The sequence below is a fragment of the Stigmatopora argus genome, chromosome 13 (assembly GCF_051989625.1).
Source record: "Stigmatopora argus isolate UIUO_Sarg chromosome 13, RoL_Sarg_1.0, whole genome shotgun sequence".
NCBI classification, from domain to species: domain Eukaryota; kingdom Metazoa; phylum Chordata; class Actinopteri; order Syngnathiformes; family Syngnathidae; genus Stigmatopora; species Stigmatopora argus.
Window position 1 is genome coordinate 13,433,157 of NC_135399.1, and position 15,571 is coordinate 13,448,727.

The following is a 15,571-nucleotide window of genomic DNA, read 5'->3' on the forward strand; positions in this document are numbered from 1 at the left end:
AAATTGAATGTCCTTTGGAAGTTGCACACAACTCAAGGCAACACATAATAAAATCAGTGAATACAGCATTTAACATGTAAAAATCAACTAAGGAAAAGTGCTTATTCATATCCATCACAGCTTGCCATATAGCATAAAATTAAATTATTATTATTACCATTATTATTATTAGTATTATTATCCTCATTATCAGCATTATTATTATTGTTATTATTAATTAATATCCTGGCATTCAAGTGAAATTATTAAACTTGAAATTTTAGGTTCCATCATCTTTTTTTGTTGATTTTGTTATTTTTACAGTGCAGTTCCCTAAGCACTGATATTAGTACCATATCATTGTCACAATTTGCATTCAGATACTTTCTCACTGTCAAACGTTTGCAGGAAAGTATATAGTTTTACATTATTAACATAATGTTATGTAGCATGTGCAAAAGATGTCTTGCACTCATGTTGTTTAAAAAAAATTCCAAGGCCACAGGGAATTGATTCCAAGTCTCGGCATGGCTGATCCACTCGGCAATTGATTTCTACTAAAGATTACTGGGTGATTGGTATCGATTGAGGAAGTCTCCTACTGACACAGCCGTATCTTGCCTTGACTAATGTCTACTGTATCTGTCCTGGTCAAACCACTCCAAATTAGCAAAAGCACCTTGTCCAAGCCTGAAAAGTAATATCCTTGAGCCAGCAAAAAAATAGCTTCACCGAGTATGGGCAAGACAGTAGCCTATGGAAAATATCAAAAGTAGGAGATCCTGGGTCACCATGGTAAGGACAGAAATTCTATGCTGCCCGTAATAAAAGTCAATATAGCAGCAACATGATGTTAAAGCTCTCATGTTCAGGTAGAATCACCACATGTTGATTTAGCTCTATGCTTGTTTACAGTTCAAACTCGCTCTCAACAGGGGACTATTGTTCCAGTATAATGCAGCACTCTTGAGATAAAAGCGGGGACTTGTGAGAAAGTGGTAAAATACAGATAGAAGGTGCGATGTGGAGGAGCGGAGATGGAAGAGTGGTAGGAGGCAAGAAAAAGACAATTGGCAGTGATAAAGACAATTTTGCTATCAGTTTCTTCACTTCTCTTATCAGTTGTACAGAGCTTGCTATAGTACTAAATATTTTCTCTTGTAATTTTTTGGAGACTTATTCATTTGTTATGTCTTGTTTGAAAAAGAAAAAAATATTTATTTGTATTTCCTATTTCAAATATACCGCTATACTTAAATATTTTGCTGGCCTGCCTTTATCTTTGATTACAGCACACATTTGGTGTATTTCGATAAGATTTCCACCTTTGTGGAGGTCCTCATTACATTTAGTGCTTTTCTAGCCACTAAAACCTGAATCTGAAACAGTGTCTTGAATGTGTGAGCGCATGCGTGTCCAATTTCTGCAGGCTTTTCAAAGCGACAGCAAGACCCCCTAACTATCATCACTGTTCGTGGCCCCATCTGCTAAAGTCATCATCAGCGCAGACACTTTGCCTCCCTCGCGCTCACACACATGCGCAGACACACATGGAAGAGGTGTGAAAAAACCATCCCTCAGCATTTTAACTGAGATGGGAACCAGACCATACTTGTTATTTTTGTACTTCTGTCTCCCATTCTGTTACTTGACGTTCTCTTTTTAGAATGCCAGTGAATAGCAGTCTTGTATAACATACCTAAAACTGATACCTAGGTAAATGTACCTATATGTTGTGGGATTGTATCAGAGTACAAATTATCCAGGTATCTACTTGAATATCAAAGTAATTTTCTTGTATTAAATGGAAAGTGAGGCGGCTCAGTGTAAGACGGTTTGGCATATCCGCCTCACAGTTCTGAGATCAAGGGTTCAATCCTTGATTGATTCTGGTTTTTATGTGTGGTTTGTTTGAAATAGCCATGGGAGGCACGCCATCCTTGAAATAGCTAGTCTAAAATTGCCAGCAAGTTCTTCCAAAAATATCAGCCGTCATATAAATCTGTCATTCAATATTGGCAACTAAAACAACAACAAAACTGCATAAGCATGACAGCACAGTGTTAATATTTTATATAGGAAATAAATACTGACTTCAAGTAACACTTTAGAATAAACTCAATGGAAATGAAATACGCTTACATTAAAGTTCGAATAAACATTTCCATTGAGTTAAATGATAAGAAAAGGAAAGGCAAACTTGTCATGAAGAAAGTTGTAACCGTAGACCAGTTGTACTCACTAAATTGACGAAATGATGGCATCTATCTTTAGACAAGGTTTAAAATATTGTTTAGTTGATAGTCTTAAAAAATGAATAGAGATTGAAACATGAAAAAGGAGAAATAAAGATAATTAATGCAAAATGGCAGCAAATAAAGGAAATGATTCACAGATTGGACACTGAGGCTTTGAAGAAGCAAGACTGTGGCTTGAAAACTGAAACCCTAAAAAGTCGTGAGTGACTGATGATGCACAGAGAATATAGTATGTCCACAACTGTGTTTCCCATTAAGAGTAACACGTGTAAATAGTGGGTGAGCAGCTGCAGCCCATCACTTGTCTTCAGCACGACAAACATCTTACTTGGACTTTTAGCCATTCATGATTTTACAACATAACAAAACAAAGCTTAGTGGTAACCCCATGTTGATTCTTGTCTGTAAATTTGGATTTTTTTTCTATTTTGGGAAAAAGAAAACCGAAACCAGGCATACTTTGGAGTTTTGTTTTCTATTTGTTAACAAGGGGAATAAATTGCCTTCTTTTAGTCGACTGAAAAATGGTAAGTGAGAAACAAGCATTTATCCGATGTTCCATTAAGTTTATTTAACACAATACGATCATTATTTTTTTTTCTCCCCCATAGTTCACACCATCAACTGAAAGAAGATTCTCTGCTGCTTCTTATTCTAATTTTCGACTTTTTGTTAACACACAAAAAAACGAACCAGAAATAGGCTTGTTTATCATTGTTTTCTTTTTCCCAAATTCGAAAAATAAACGTCTGCAAGATACACCGGTCAATGTTGAACAGTTTGCAATGTGAAGGTAATAAAATAAAATAAAATTAGTTACCTTGGTAGAGAGGCATACTGACGCTCAACATCTTCATATTGTGGCGCCATTCGATGATCTTGTCCTCTGCTTGGAATCTGCAAAAAAAATCCAGTCAAAACGGATTGGACGCCAATTGCCATCTATGGCAGAGGAATTTGTGTTAAATGGCAAAAATGTCCACGTAAAGATGTGTAATTAGTACGCACTTTTTAGCTTGTACATTTTTGTGTGTGCCTGAGTGATAAGGATGTCATTTCGGCTTGACAAAAGCTGGATTTTAGGGATTTTGCATTGGAGACGACAGAGAAGTTGGAAACAGTAGATAAAGTTACTTTAAATATGTGCATATGTTCACTAAAACTCATACGTGATTAAATTCATGTTTCATTTCCGAATAGAAGGGAAAAAAATCTTCCTCAACAAATCCCAAACTGCAACAGAATACATTTGCGATAATGCCAGTCTATTCAGGAGGGATATTTGAGCATTAGCCTGAAAGACTCCAACCAAACCCAAGACATCACAGAACCCAAAACGTAGAGTAAAACCCATGTAATTGTGTAAATATAACTTATTTTTTTAACACACTGTGGTAAAGGTAAGCAAGGGGTGTCAAAACCCATGGCCCAGGGGCCAGTTACCAGCCGCTACCTCATGCTCTGTGGCCTGATAAAGTAAAACATGGGCACCCACTTCATGTCTTACACTGAAATAAAAATATCAGACTGAAGACTACAGAAGTCAGAGAACACACACATACGCAGACCCACTTATATATACATTTCTAAATAAATATCCATCTACCATTTTTTATCAAGTAAAGTCATTTGTCAAATTCCACACGATTTTTCAACAATGTGTTATGGCGCTCGATTCCTCTGATAATTGATTAGCTATCGCTTGATCGCAGCTCTACTTGGCAGACAAAATGAATGACCCTCGTAGCAAAGCCTAACTAGAATGTAGCCCGCGACCCCTGGTGTGAGGTGATCCAACTGCAACTAACCTTTCTGAAGTAGACATCGCTTTTGCCAGCACAGCTTTCGCCACACAAAACCAAATGCGAGAATAAAGGTTGTTTACACACATTAGAATAAAGAATAATATTACCATAACATCCAAAAGAACCGAACAAAGGGATTGGTGAAGGGCTTGCACGTGTCGTAAAGAGGGAGAAAGACAAAAGATTCGAGCTTTAACGGAAAACTCGCTTCCTCTCCCTTCAACTCACGGTAATATTGTCAACATAAAAGGTTCTGAGCGTGAGATATCACATGCATCCGCTCCACTCTGCATTCAAGGGAATGATGCCAGGAGGGATATAAAACACATTTTCTGGCCGTACTTCCTTTAGAACACCTGTCTTTATAGCTCTAATATCTCAGGTAGACAGACGTGGGATATTAGCGGGGAATAGATATGTGGAGTGAATGAATGAAAGGGTATTAGTTGGAGAAGAAAGGAGAAAAGAGAGATTGCATGAATGAGAAGTAAATGAGCCGGAGCGGTTGAAATACATAGAAGGGATATAATGAAGCCACTGAGCGAGAAGGCAGTGGGAGGAAAGACATGAGAGGTGGATTAGAAAAGGAGGGAGAGGAGAGAATGGGGTGAAGGCAGGCCTGACAGCGTAGCGAGGTGATGGGAACATTAACAAAATGATTGCAACAAGATAGCTCAAGGGTGAGCGAATACGAGAGGGTGGGTGACTACAACGACCAACAGATAGGTGAGGGAGATGATTAAAACCGGCAGTGAGTGATCACGTTTCAGTGCCAGCAATCTTAGGCGAAATGGAATGGACGTCTATCGTCGTCATTGCCAGGAAAGGAGCTGAGAGGTCGGGGGAAATAGAATGAATGCCAAAGTTGAAGTCAGGAAAGTAAAGGTTTGTTTGGGTGGTGTTGGAAAAATGCCAAGCAAGAGAGTAGTTTATTTTACATTCAAAATAAGATTCATTAAGGTCAAGATGACATTTTTTATGCTAGTGGAGTATAGTAAATATATATCGTATAGAAACATCAAGGACAGCGATAGTGGCAAACTATTCGCATTTAGAAAAGGGTTTATCACAAGGAGTTAACAGGTTTTGTAAAAAAAAAAGAATCAGTTTTTTTGAATGCGTTTACATGGCCTTGGATGATTACTGCCAAAAAGCAGATAATGAAAGGGTTATAGGCTCCAAGTAAACATAGCTACAAAGCACATTTACTTTTGAGAACGCTCAGCTACGTAAACGCTAAACACTAAATTACATATATACTACACTTGTTAACTTTCAATACGTTTCTGAATTTGTCTCTGTTTACTTCAAGCTATTTAACACTACCTAATGCACTGAGTTCTGGTGTCCCAGCGTTAAATAATGCCAGGGGATAAACAAACAGCTTCAAGTGTTTCAGAAGGCTTGAACTGATGATCTCCAAAGTAAGCAATTACGACAATTGCTGAAAGTACTAAAGCTGGGCTATATTTATCACCAAAAGCCACAGGGATGGAAGTGAACAGCTATTTTTAAGGAAGACATGTATGCTTTACATATATACCTTGACCCAAAATATGTACTTAAGACAATGTAAAAAGCTTAATACCACCAAGAAACACAGGATCAAGGTATCGTTACTTTTTTTTCATGCTAAACAAACAAAAAACCCATAGATTGAACAAAACTCTATCTCTATAAAATGCGGACCAAAACTAAAAAAACTACTAAAAGAGAGCAACGGTAAGAAGTGTGTGTGGGTATTTCTCCCACCTTCATATTTGTGGTTTGAGCTGCTTTAAAGTCAGTTTAACAGTATGGAGAGGAAAAAACTTGTTTATACCAAAGCACACAGATGGTTGTTTAATGCCAAAGTAAAGGGCAAGTAAACAAAAACACATACCCGTAATGAATGTACTTTATTTAGTTGGCAATGTAAAGATCCAGTAGATGTGGATTTTATAATAGCGCGTATTATTAGCAACATTAATCAGGCCACAGTGAAGTAAAGAGTCTACCTATTCTAGTTAAGAAAATATAACGGCCATGATTGGCAGGGGAAGGGTTCAACATCCAAATCCATTGACATCATCAGTGCAGGTCAAACAGCACATTTTGGAAACTGTGCTTCAATTTGCCAGATACTATCGAAACCATGTCCAAAGGTTTTTATACAGACAATCTTTTTGCACATAATCAGACCTCAGTGTGACCCCGTGAAGCACAAATGCAGGGTTGCAGACAACCTCAATGAATCCTACTAGGAGGCTCCCAATTATTCATGATATGCTACTACTCTGTGAATTATTCATACTCTGGCCAAAATTGGAATTAAAGTGAATTTGTATCTAATGCCTGGGATAATGCCAGAAATACCAGGGCATTCGGTAACGTAAAAGAAATAGCACAAATAAATAGAGGGTAAAAAAGTAGCAATGTAGTTTGATTGGAATTTGAAGTCCGGTCATATTTGGTTAGGAGAAGTCGTTGAATATTTATTCCCGACAGCTGTGTACCAACTACGGGTAACTCTAATAGATCATCAGTAACTAGGAAGTCATTCGTATCGGTTTTGAAAAGAGATATCATAGTACCATATTATACAGAATTTTAAAGGGGTATTAAGTATTCATGTGAGATAAACTTTCATGCAACTGTTAATTTTCAGACCCTCATTATCAATTCCAGACTTTACCATATACAACATATATCCTGTCCGTATGAATGATTTTATTTCTACTGTTACAAGTTCTTCAACTACACAGCTCCACAAAAAAGTCTCCAAAATGCCCTAAAGTAAACAGAAAGCAACGGAGAAATGACCCAAAATGGTTTTGTATTTAATTTAATATAAAGGTTAATTTTGTTTTAATATGTAGTTGTCTGATTTCAAACGATCTCACTCTCTCTCTCTCTCTCTCTCAGCTCTGGAAAGCTAAATAATCCGTTGACATTTCATAGCAGAGTCAGGAAGAAGTCATCAAGACGATGCCATTTCTTTTCTTTCAATGGACTCTGCATTGTATTTCATACTGACAGGCGCATCTCAATTTAAGCTCATTTCTCTCAGTCCAATGCTTAACTGCCTAAGTGAAATAGTCCTCAGAGTGCTACCAAACGCCTTGTCTCAGCATACACACTTAATCAAGGTTTTTATGTTCCTCATGTGAATCATCATATACCGTGGTCCTTGGGTCCACATGCGTGCATCCATTTTAACGAGGAAGGCTAGCTGTGAACAATTGTTTCAGATCATTTGCTGCCAGAATCTTCCTGTCAAAAGGAATTGGACGGCTATCACTGCCAGAAGACAGTGTTATGTTTATTTTTAAACGTGCCATTCCTTATAACATTTTAATCTACAGTATCAGAGTTCCTAAGAAATTGATAGTGTAGGTGGTGTTGCTGCCCATATTTATAGGGCAAAGTATAGTTTGTTGAGTAAAGTTTTGAATACAGAAGTCTCAGCACCTGGCAAAGTGATTGCTGAGTCACTGTTATTGATCAACAAGCCCATGAAATCTCAGCAGACATACACCATTAAGGTCACTTTGCACTATTGAACTGTAAAATCTCACTTAGAGAAATGGCAGGGCGTGGCGGAGAGGCCGGATGGTGAGTAACAACAACAAAAAAATGCATCTCAGATCAACGTAGCAGAAGGAGACTATTAGGGTGAATATTTAATAAGCGAATTGCGTGATTTTTGCTTTGATCTTTAACAATGCTCACCAGGGATGTTTATTCACAAATGTCAAAGCCGCTCGCAAGTAGATGGCCAGGACTTAAAACTGGAGCATGCTTAAATGTCACAGCAGTTAAACTCGTGGTACAATTAAGACTACGAAAGGTCAATTCCTCCAAATGTGTGCAGCCTGGAGAGTCTGCTGAATACAATTAATATAACTGACCAGTGAACAAGATATGACAACTAGAATATTAAATTTCGGGAAAATTTGAGCTGATGCGTTGCACTGCTGGTCAGTAAACTTCTGATGGTCCATTGCTACTAATTTTTCGGCTGGTCACTTTCTATTGATTTAGGGTATTTTTCTGGTAATGCATTTATAGGTTAGTTCCTGTTGATTTCGGGGAATTCCCTATTTCTTACTATTTAGGAGCTACACTCGTCTCATTCTGTTGATTTTATTGTCACTTTTTGGGGCATTCCCATGTAAATTCCAGTTAATTTTGGGTCACTGTTGAATATGCCATTGGAAATAAACGGACAAATTGTAAGTGAATGTGCCCATTGACATTTATTGGGAGGTCAAATTTCAGATAAACTATGATTTAGTGCGTCTTGAGTTTTATTTTTTATGTGAATTACACAAAAACTGTAGGACAAGTAGCACTTAGAAAATGTGAAACTTGAAAAAATGTTGGCACTGGAAGTGAATAAGACTTTTTTAAATTGAAAACCCTCTTTTTGGAAAAGCTGTGCAAGTTACTTTGCAAAGTATCCTCATAAGTATTAATTAATCAAAAAGTGCATAACTCACCCCCTTTACTGTACATAAAAGATATATTCAGTAAGAGTTGGTTATGTTTTTAAATGAATAAATAAAAGCTAAAAATGTGGAGCTCCCAAGTGTGGAGGGAGGAAATAAATGGTAGTTCGAAGGAAGGTAAGGTGATAGCAGAGGAGATAGGATTAGTCTCTGCAAGAAATCCTGTTGAAAAATGAGCACAACACACCATAACTAATACACAGGCAGTAACACGAACTGTATATCTATATACTGACACATAAGTTTAAAGCTCACACACTGGTTTTTCCAAACTATAGTGTTCTCCACAGCTGAGCTTGTCCTTGAAAACGCAAGGTGGGTAGTTGATAAGAGGCGGAAAAGAAAGCCAGTCAGAGGTGATGGTGGAATATATAGCACTATAGAGAGAGGGATCAGCAGAAGAGGTGGAGTTAAAAGTGAGGAAAGATAATTTACTTTTCTCTAAGCTTCCTCCCTGCCACCCAGATAGTATATCCCTGTTCTGCTACCCCCCACTTAGCAATGGGCACCCCTGAATGTGTCCGTCTGTCTGTGACCGCCTGTCTATATCTGTCTGTCTGTCTGTCTGTCTCACCCCAAACTATTCAACTTCAAAAAGTTCCCCTTTGAGGATTACGTGGAACAAAGAGAGGTGAATTCCAAGCAAGAGTGGGGGAACAGACTCAGGTGGGAAGTATGGGAGAGGTAGAAGTTTAAGGGCAGACAATTAAGAGATATACGAATGACGGAAGTGAGGGCTGAAGCAGCAGAAATGGGCGTCTGAGGTTGGAAAAAAAAAACTGTCAGTTCCTATATTCCTAAGGGAGAAAACACTATGGGATTTTTATTTGGGGATTTGGCTGTCATTTTATATTTGCTATCTCGTAGGCAAGATATATTAGAGCCTAAGCACATGTGGAAGAACATGCAGCCGGTACATTTCAGTCCCAAAGAAATTGACACAAAAGAAAATATGGCCATGAAGAGAACCAAAATATAGAACAGATTTTTTTTCACAATATGAGAAGGAGAGCAATTGTCTGGCTTCACTGGATAGAGATGTGGTCACGGTAAGATTTTGGGATATTACCATTGAGTGCCATTTGCTGCAATAGACATCCAAACCATTTTGAGTGAGAGGACTACGAACATCGATTCCTGCCAGAATCCAACAAATTGTATTCGATGTCTATTGTCGCCATTGGAAGTGAAACACTATTACTGAACTACAGACATCCCAAATGAAATAGATTTGAGGTCTATGACTGTCAACAGCAGTGAGTAGTTATTAAATGGCATTTAAATTTTTCCACGTATAGCAATATAACAAATGACGTTGATAGACGAACCAGAGAAAACAAACTGTTTTTACATTGACCATATAGTAGCTTTTGTCAAATTAGCAACTAAAATACAACGTTGAAACTAAGGAAACACACCCCAAATGCAAAAGGCTAAGTCATACTGGGCACATCAAAGGACAAAAACTGTGGACATTGGAGGCAACATTTCATTTTGATCTGGATGACATGCCTTTCAAAAGTGCACTTTTTTCAGTTTGGTATGTGAATGGAGTCCATGACTAAATATTTAAATATATGAACTCCCAAATGCCAGAAGGTCGATGGAAAAGTTCTTCATGCCAACAATTATGAAACATGACTCACATCAGATATTTTTCTGAAAAGGTGTAGGCATAGATTTCTATTTTAATCTGACAATGCATACTCCACAAACCTAACACAAAAAGACCAATCTATTGAACAATTGACAATTTATAGATGGACTGACTTTGATTTCCAGTTCCAGTCCAGGTTCCATGAATTGGTGTAAAGACAAGCAGACAAAAAAAACGTGTGTTGTGGGAACGGACCAGAAATGTAAGCGGAGAACATGATGGGGATTAGAAAGTCTCTGAAAGTCAGTCACTTAATTTCCTGGCTAACCTGGCTATGATTATCTCCTGAGTGGGGAAGGACCGCTTGAAGTCTGGGACCAGAGTAATCCATGGTGACTAACCTCCACCTCTCATTTCCTTTAGATTAACTCACTCGGCTACTTAATTAAATGGTAAAGGTGCACAGAAATTAATTTAAGAACAAGAAAGAAAAAAGTGAGAAGGATTGATTAACTGTGGAGACCCACTATCCAAGAAAATAAAAACAATGAAAACCTAGAACAGATTGCAAACCTGTCCCCAGCTAAACATTTAGGAAAATGCAACAAATGGATTGAATGCATTATTTTTATTTAGGTGGTCTGTGGAGCCTCAAAGTCTACTAATTATTGGAGTAAAATGTAAAACTAAACACATGTTACTTGCTTGGAAACCAATGTTATTACCAAATGCGCTGAACGGGAAAGGCAAACTACATCATAATAGAATCAGCACAAAATAAAAAACTGTGACTTAGGGAAATTCACTTCAGAGTTTGCCTGTTCTAATTTTTTTTGGCGCGTAGTCCCATTTCCTCCAAGTGCCATCCCTTCAATAAAGTGGTGTATGTGGGGTCAACTGGGAATGCTCAAAGCTCCATGCATAATAAGAATAAGTGGTATGGATAATGGCTAGCTAGATGGATGGTCTAGTGTCGAGGCTCCACTATAATTGAGAAAATGTGCCAAAGTAAGGATTGCCAAGTTTTAAAGGAGCTAGCACTTGATAGAAAAGCTAAAATAGAAAAAGGACAGGAGGGAGTGATATCTAGTCAGAACAAATAACAGTTTCTAACTGGGGAGAAAACTCTTCTTTTTTAACTTAATGGATTAAATAGGAGAAATGAGAAATGCATATGTAAATTGTGGAGTGGGAAGACGTCACTTTTTTGGAGAGAAAAAAGTTAAACATAAAAGTTACACACATTCAATATACTCTACATTTTAAGGATGAAAAAGAACTTTTAGAACCACATTTGGGAAAAATGTGTACTCTTGCTGATGCAATATTTTAGGCAGCTAATACTGATTTCGTTACAAGGTTGTGCAGTATCGGGCATTGCCAGAAAACTAGTGCTGTATTGAACATTATCATTGCTATAATGCTGTAAGATGTATACTTTTCGGCAAGCTATAAAATGGTTGAAGAATATTCAGAATTTCTAAGACGTGCTACAAATGCTCTTTAGCCCTTTAATATTTATTCTACACATTCTTACAGCATTGGAAAATGTTAAGAATGCTTGTGTCGTGTTTGTCCTGCTACAGAAACCATATTAAAAGCAAAATATATTTATTTCCCGTAATTTCCATTTTCAAACCTTTTTCAAAAACCTCCAGGGAGCCCCTAGGGTAGTGCTAAAGAGCCGCATGCGTCTCCAGATCCTAGGGTTGTCGACCCCCGGGCTACCTATTGTAGCGGACTGTGTGTAGAGAGTTCAAAATAAACACTCCTTAATAGAAAGGAAATAAATATATACAGTCCGTACACGTACATACACCAATTACAAGCAACTAGTGCTGCCATCAGCCTGACCAGTGTCATGCCACTTGACCAGCCTCTTGGCTAATGCCCTGCTATGCCACCGGCTGGGCCCCAGCTGGCCAATTAGCTCCCCCCTAGTGTGAAGAACAGCCAATGAAAAATCCTTGTGAGATTTCAGTTCATCTGAACCCACAGATGGGCGGCCATAGAATTAAAGTGGGGGGCCGGAAAAAGGGGAGGGCTCTGCTTGAGTGTGAAAGAGAAGGTGAGAAGGACTTGGCTTTAAATCTTGGTCGCTCTTGTGACATCTTCATTGAATTCGCGGTGGGGAGCAAATGTTCCAAAGTCAAAGTTGATTTGAAACTCTGATTGGTAAATATACTGATAATGGAATACTTGTACACAATAGCATTTCTGGCTGCGTATACCAACTAAAACGATTCTGAATAAAATACTTCCTTTGTTTAACATGTCAGAACATGATGAATCATGTCTGCTCCGGCTGGGATCAAGGCCCAACAATCAGTCAAGTAGTCATGGGTCACCGCAGAGCAACTTTGACCTCAAATTTATGAAACATAATTAGAGAGAGTCATACATGTTCAAAAGTGATAACTCATGACATGTGGACTCATTCTTCCTCTGGCAGAATACATGCATGTCCACTGACGTACTTTAAAGTGTGGGACAAAAAAAACGACTGGGTGTTCAGATATGTCAGCTGCATGTTTTCAACCTCTCAGTCAACGTTGTGAGCAATCAGCAGTCAGACCAGCGAGGCACCAGTGCCAGACAGCGAGCTCCGAGTTATTCGCTAATCATATTAACATTCCTCGGCAATAAGACAATCTAACTCTTCTTTTCAGGCCGTCTGTCCAACTCTAACCCCGGACTTTCCAATCACTGACCATTCCACTCTTCTCAGTTATATTAAATTACCAACTCATGCAACTACAAAATAATTCAACTTTAATTTTGTGGTTGCACTATCGAGTTCATGCTCTTAAAAGTTAAAAGTTTATCGACAGGGAACATCTTTAGTTGGCAATATGTAGGCCGTTTTAGATCTATCAAACAATGACTGATGTTATATTGCGTACTAGGAAGAAGTCCTTTGCTGACCCCAAAGATTTAATTGATTTCATGTCTGACCTCTTGCCAGGTCATTCCAAACCTTTCAACCCCTTTATGTGAAGCAGCTTGGAGCGGATTTATATGCATGCTTTGGATTGTTGCCTGACTTAAAAGTGGCTTTTATAATCATTTTTGCTTTCTAGCACATCTGAAACTTGCTTTCTTGGATGTTGATGACTAAAACAGAGTTGCTTTAAAAAATGAACTGTTATGACATTGACCACATTGGAAATCGGGCATATTAGCACTGGCAACAAAGAAACAAAATGAAAGAGAAACAAATAAACTACTTTCCTATTGTTTTTACTGCTATAAAGCTTTTGCCTAAATTAATTAATTGGCTGTCATTGACGATCATAGCCGTCCAATTCGTTTTGACTGGGGAGCCATTCGTCTCTTGCCGTCAATTTTTCTGATACATAATACTGCAATGCCATTCATATCCCAGTCCAAATGAATAGTGTATCGGTATCAATGGCAGTGAATTAGTTAAAAAATGACTACCACTTTTTTGCATATTGGACATTTTTTGATGACTTTTTTATACATTGCAGGAGTCTGGTCTTAAAAAGGGATGTAAACTTTCATTAGTCACTTTAATTAAAAAGGTAGGGCGATGTCACATTGTATTAAAGCAAAACTTGAGCTGAGTTGAACTATTTCTGCAGGCGTCTATGGAATGAGCCACCTGTTTTGGCAAGTCCAGTGCATAGATGGCAGATGTGTGCTTTCAATAAGTCAGATTGATGTCATTCGTGCATTTTTCCCCCTCATGGTTAATGTGTGTTGGTCCGCGGGGATTTCCATCAACCAGCCAGTTTTGCAATTTGTACTGCTCTTGAGCCAAATTATATAGAGACTGCATTTGGCTCGACTACTTTTTTTTTGTATTTTGGATATATATTGCCTTTTGGACACCACTGCTGTAGTCGCAGACATATACGTATCAGTGGAGATTTGGTGTCTATTATTTAAGTGTTAATGGATCCAAATCTCTAACTATGAGTCATCCACTAATTGCTTTAGTCAGTCTTAGCAATGGAACCTTGCAGATTACCTCATAATGCAGGTTTCATGCATGTCTCGGTGTGCATGTGTGTAAGAAAAAGTTATGTGTTTTAGCACTCAGCCTATGGGGACACATTAAGAAATGTGGAGGGGGGAGCAGATGTAAGATTAAAATCCAGACACAAGTGCATCTCTATTATTGACTGGGAAAGGAAAGGATGTACATCTTAGTACTGGGGTGGCTGTGAGTAAGTCCCACAGACAAGTGAATGTGTCTGGGTCCACTGGGTCGGCACTGATCCCATCTTGTCTGCTTTGGGGATTATAACCCCATGACCTCCAGCCAGGCTAAGTATGCATCAAGGCAAATAGACAATTTTTTATGGAAGCCAGTTGAGTGTTGGAAGACTGTTTTAAGTTCAACTAAAATAAAATATAAATATCATTAAGTGGGGAATGAGTTTGATATTTTCAGTGCATTATTGGACACAACCCTTTGCATTTGAATTTCCAATCTCATTTTTTATCTTTTCAACCAACTCCTCTGATTATTGTAGCTGTTCATGACAAATTCCATTCTCTTCAATGAGATTCATCTTATTTCTAAAATCCCAGTGGTCTCGTGCATCTGGGGTATGACTGAAAAAAGAAATTAGGCCATAATCCCTATCAAGGAATAATAACAAGCAGTTGCCATCTCTACTTAGCATGAAATGGAGGTTCGACATGCTCACCAGTCAGACAACATGCAGCGCCATTCAAGACAAGGTACCAAAACTTTTGATTGTTGCTTATTGTTTCAATGTAAAATTGCTATTTTCTATATTGGCCCACCAATCCATAACCATTCTAAGTGCCTAAACACAACCAAGCTGGTGACATGTGGTGACAAACTCTGAACAACCTTTTCTCTGTACTGTAGCTTCTTAGGCCGGCGACATAATACTCTTGTACTCTTTCACCTTGACAAATCCATTATTTTTCTGGCTGGGCTACCTGCTTCTGCTTTCAGACTGCAGGTCATTCAAAGTGCTGCTACTCATCGGGTTTTTAAGAAATCTAAATCAATTCTGACCACTCCCCTTTTATGCTCCCCTCACCATCTTCCAATTTGCACTGATTTAAAGTTCCACTATCACCTCAGGGGGTACTTTACTGAATTTGCAACATTGGACTACACTGAATCACAAACCGTAGTCTTTTTATGCGTAAAAACCAAAGCGCAAAAAACTGTTTGAATCCCATTTGGCTATTGGCCATTATCTGTTTAGTTTCATTCCTATCGGGCCTCCTTTTTAGTTGTTTTGTTTCAGGAAATTCAATTGCTTTATCGGAACAATAGGTAACACGTGTTGTGAAGCAAATTGCTTCAACAAGAAAAACTAACAATCTGAAGGCAGAAGCCTTTGTTTGGCAAACTAAACAAGTCATAGAGAAATGTTACCTGACAGCAGTGTGGGAGGGTAGTTCTTACTGGCATACTTATAATGTACTGTT

The 15,571-nt window shown here is 38.2% G+C and overlaps 1 protein-coding gene across 1 annotated transcript in view; it reads right to left on the reverse strand.

Moving 5' to 3' along the window:
* Positions 1-15,571, reverse strand: part of LOC144087145 (partitioning defective 3 homolog B-like) — a 79,468-nt gene that overhangs the window by 9,109 nt on the left and 54,788 nt on the right. The window contains exon 24 of the mRNA XM_077617487.1: positions 3,058-3,134. Within this exon, the coding sequence (XP_077473613.1) occupies positions 3,058-3,134 (77 nt within the window). The remainder of the gene's footprint in view (positions 1-3,057; positions 3,135-15,571) is intronic.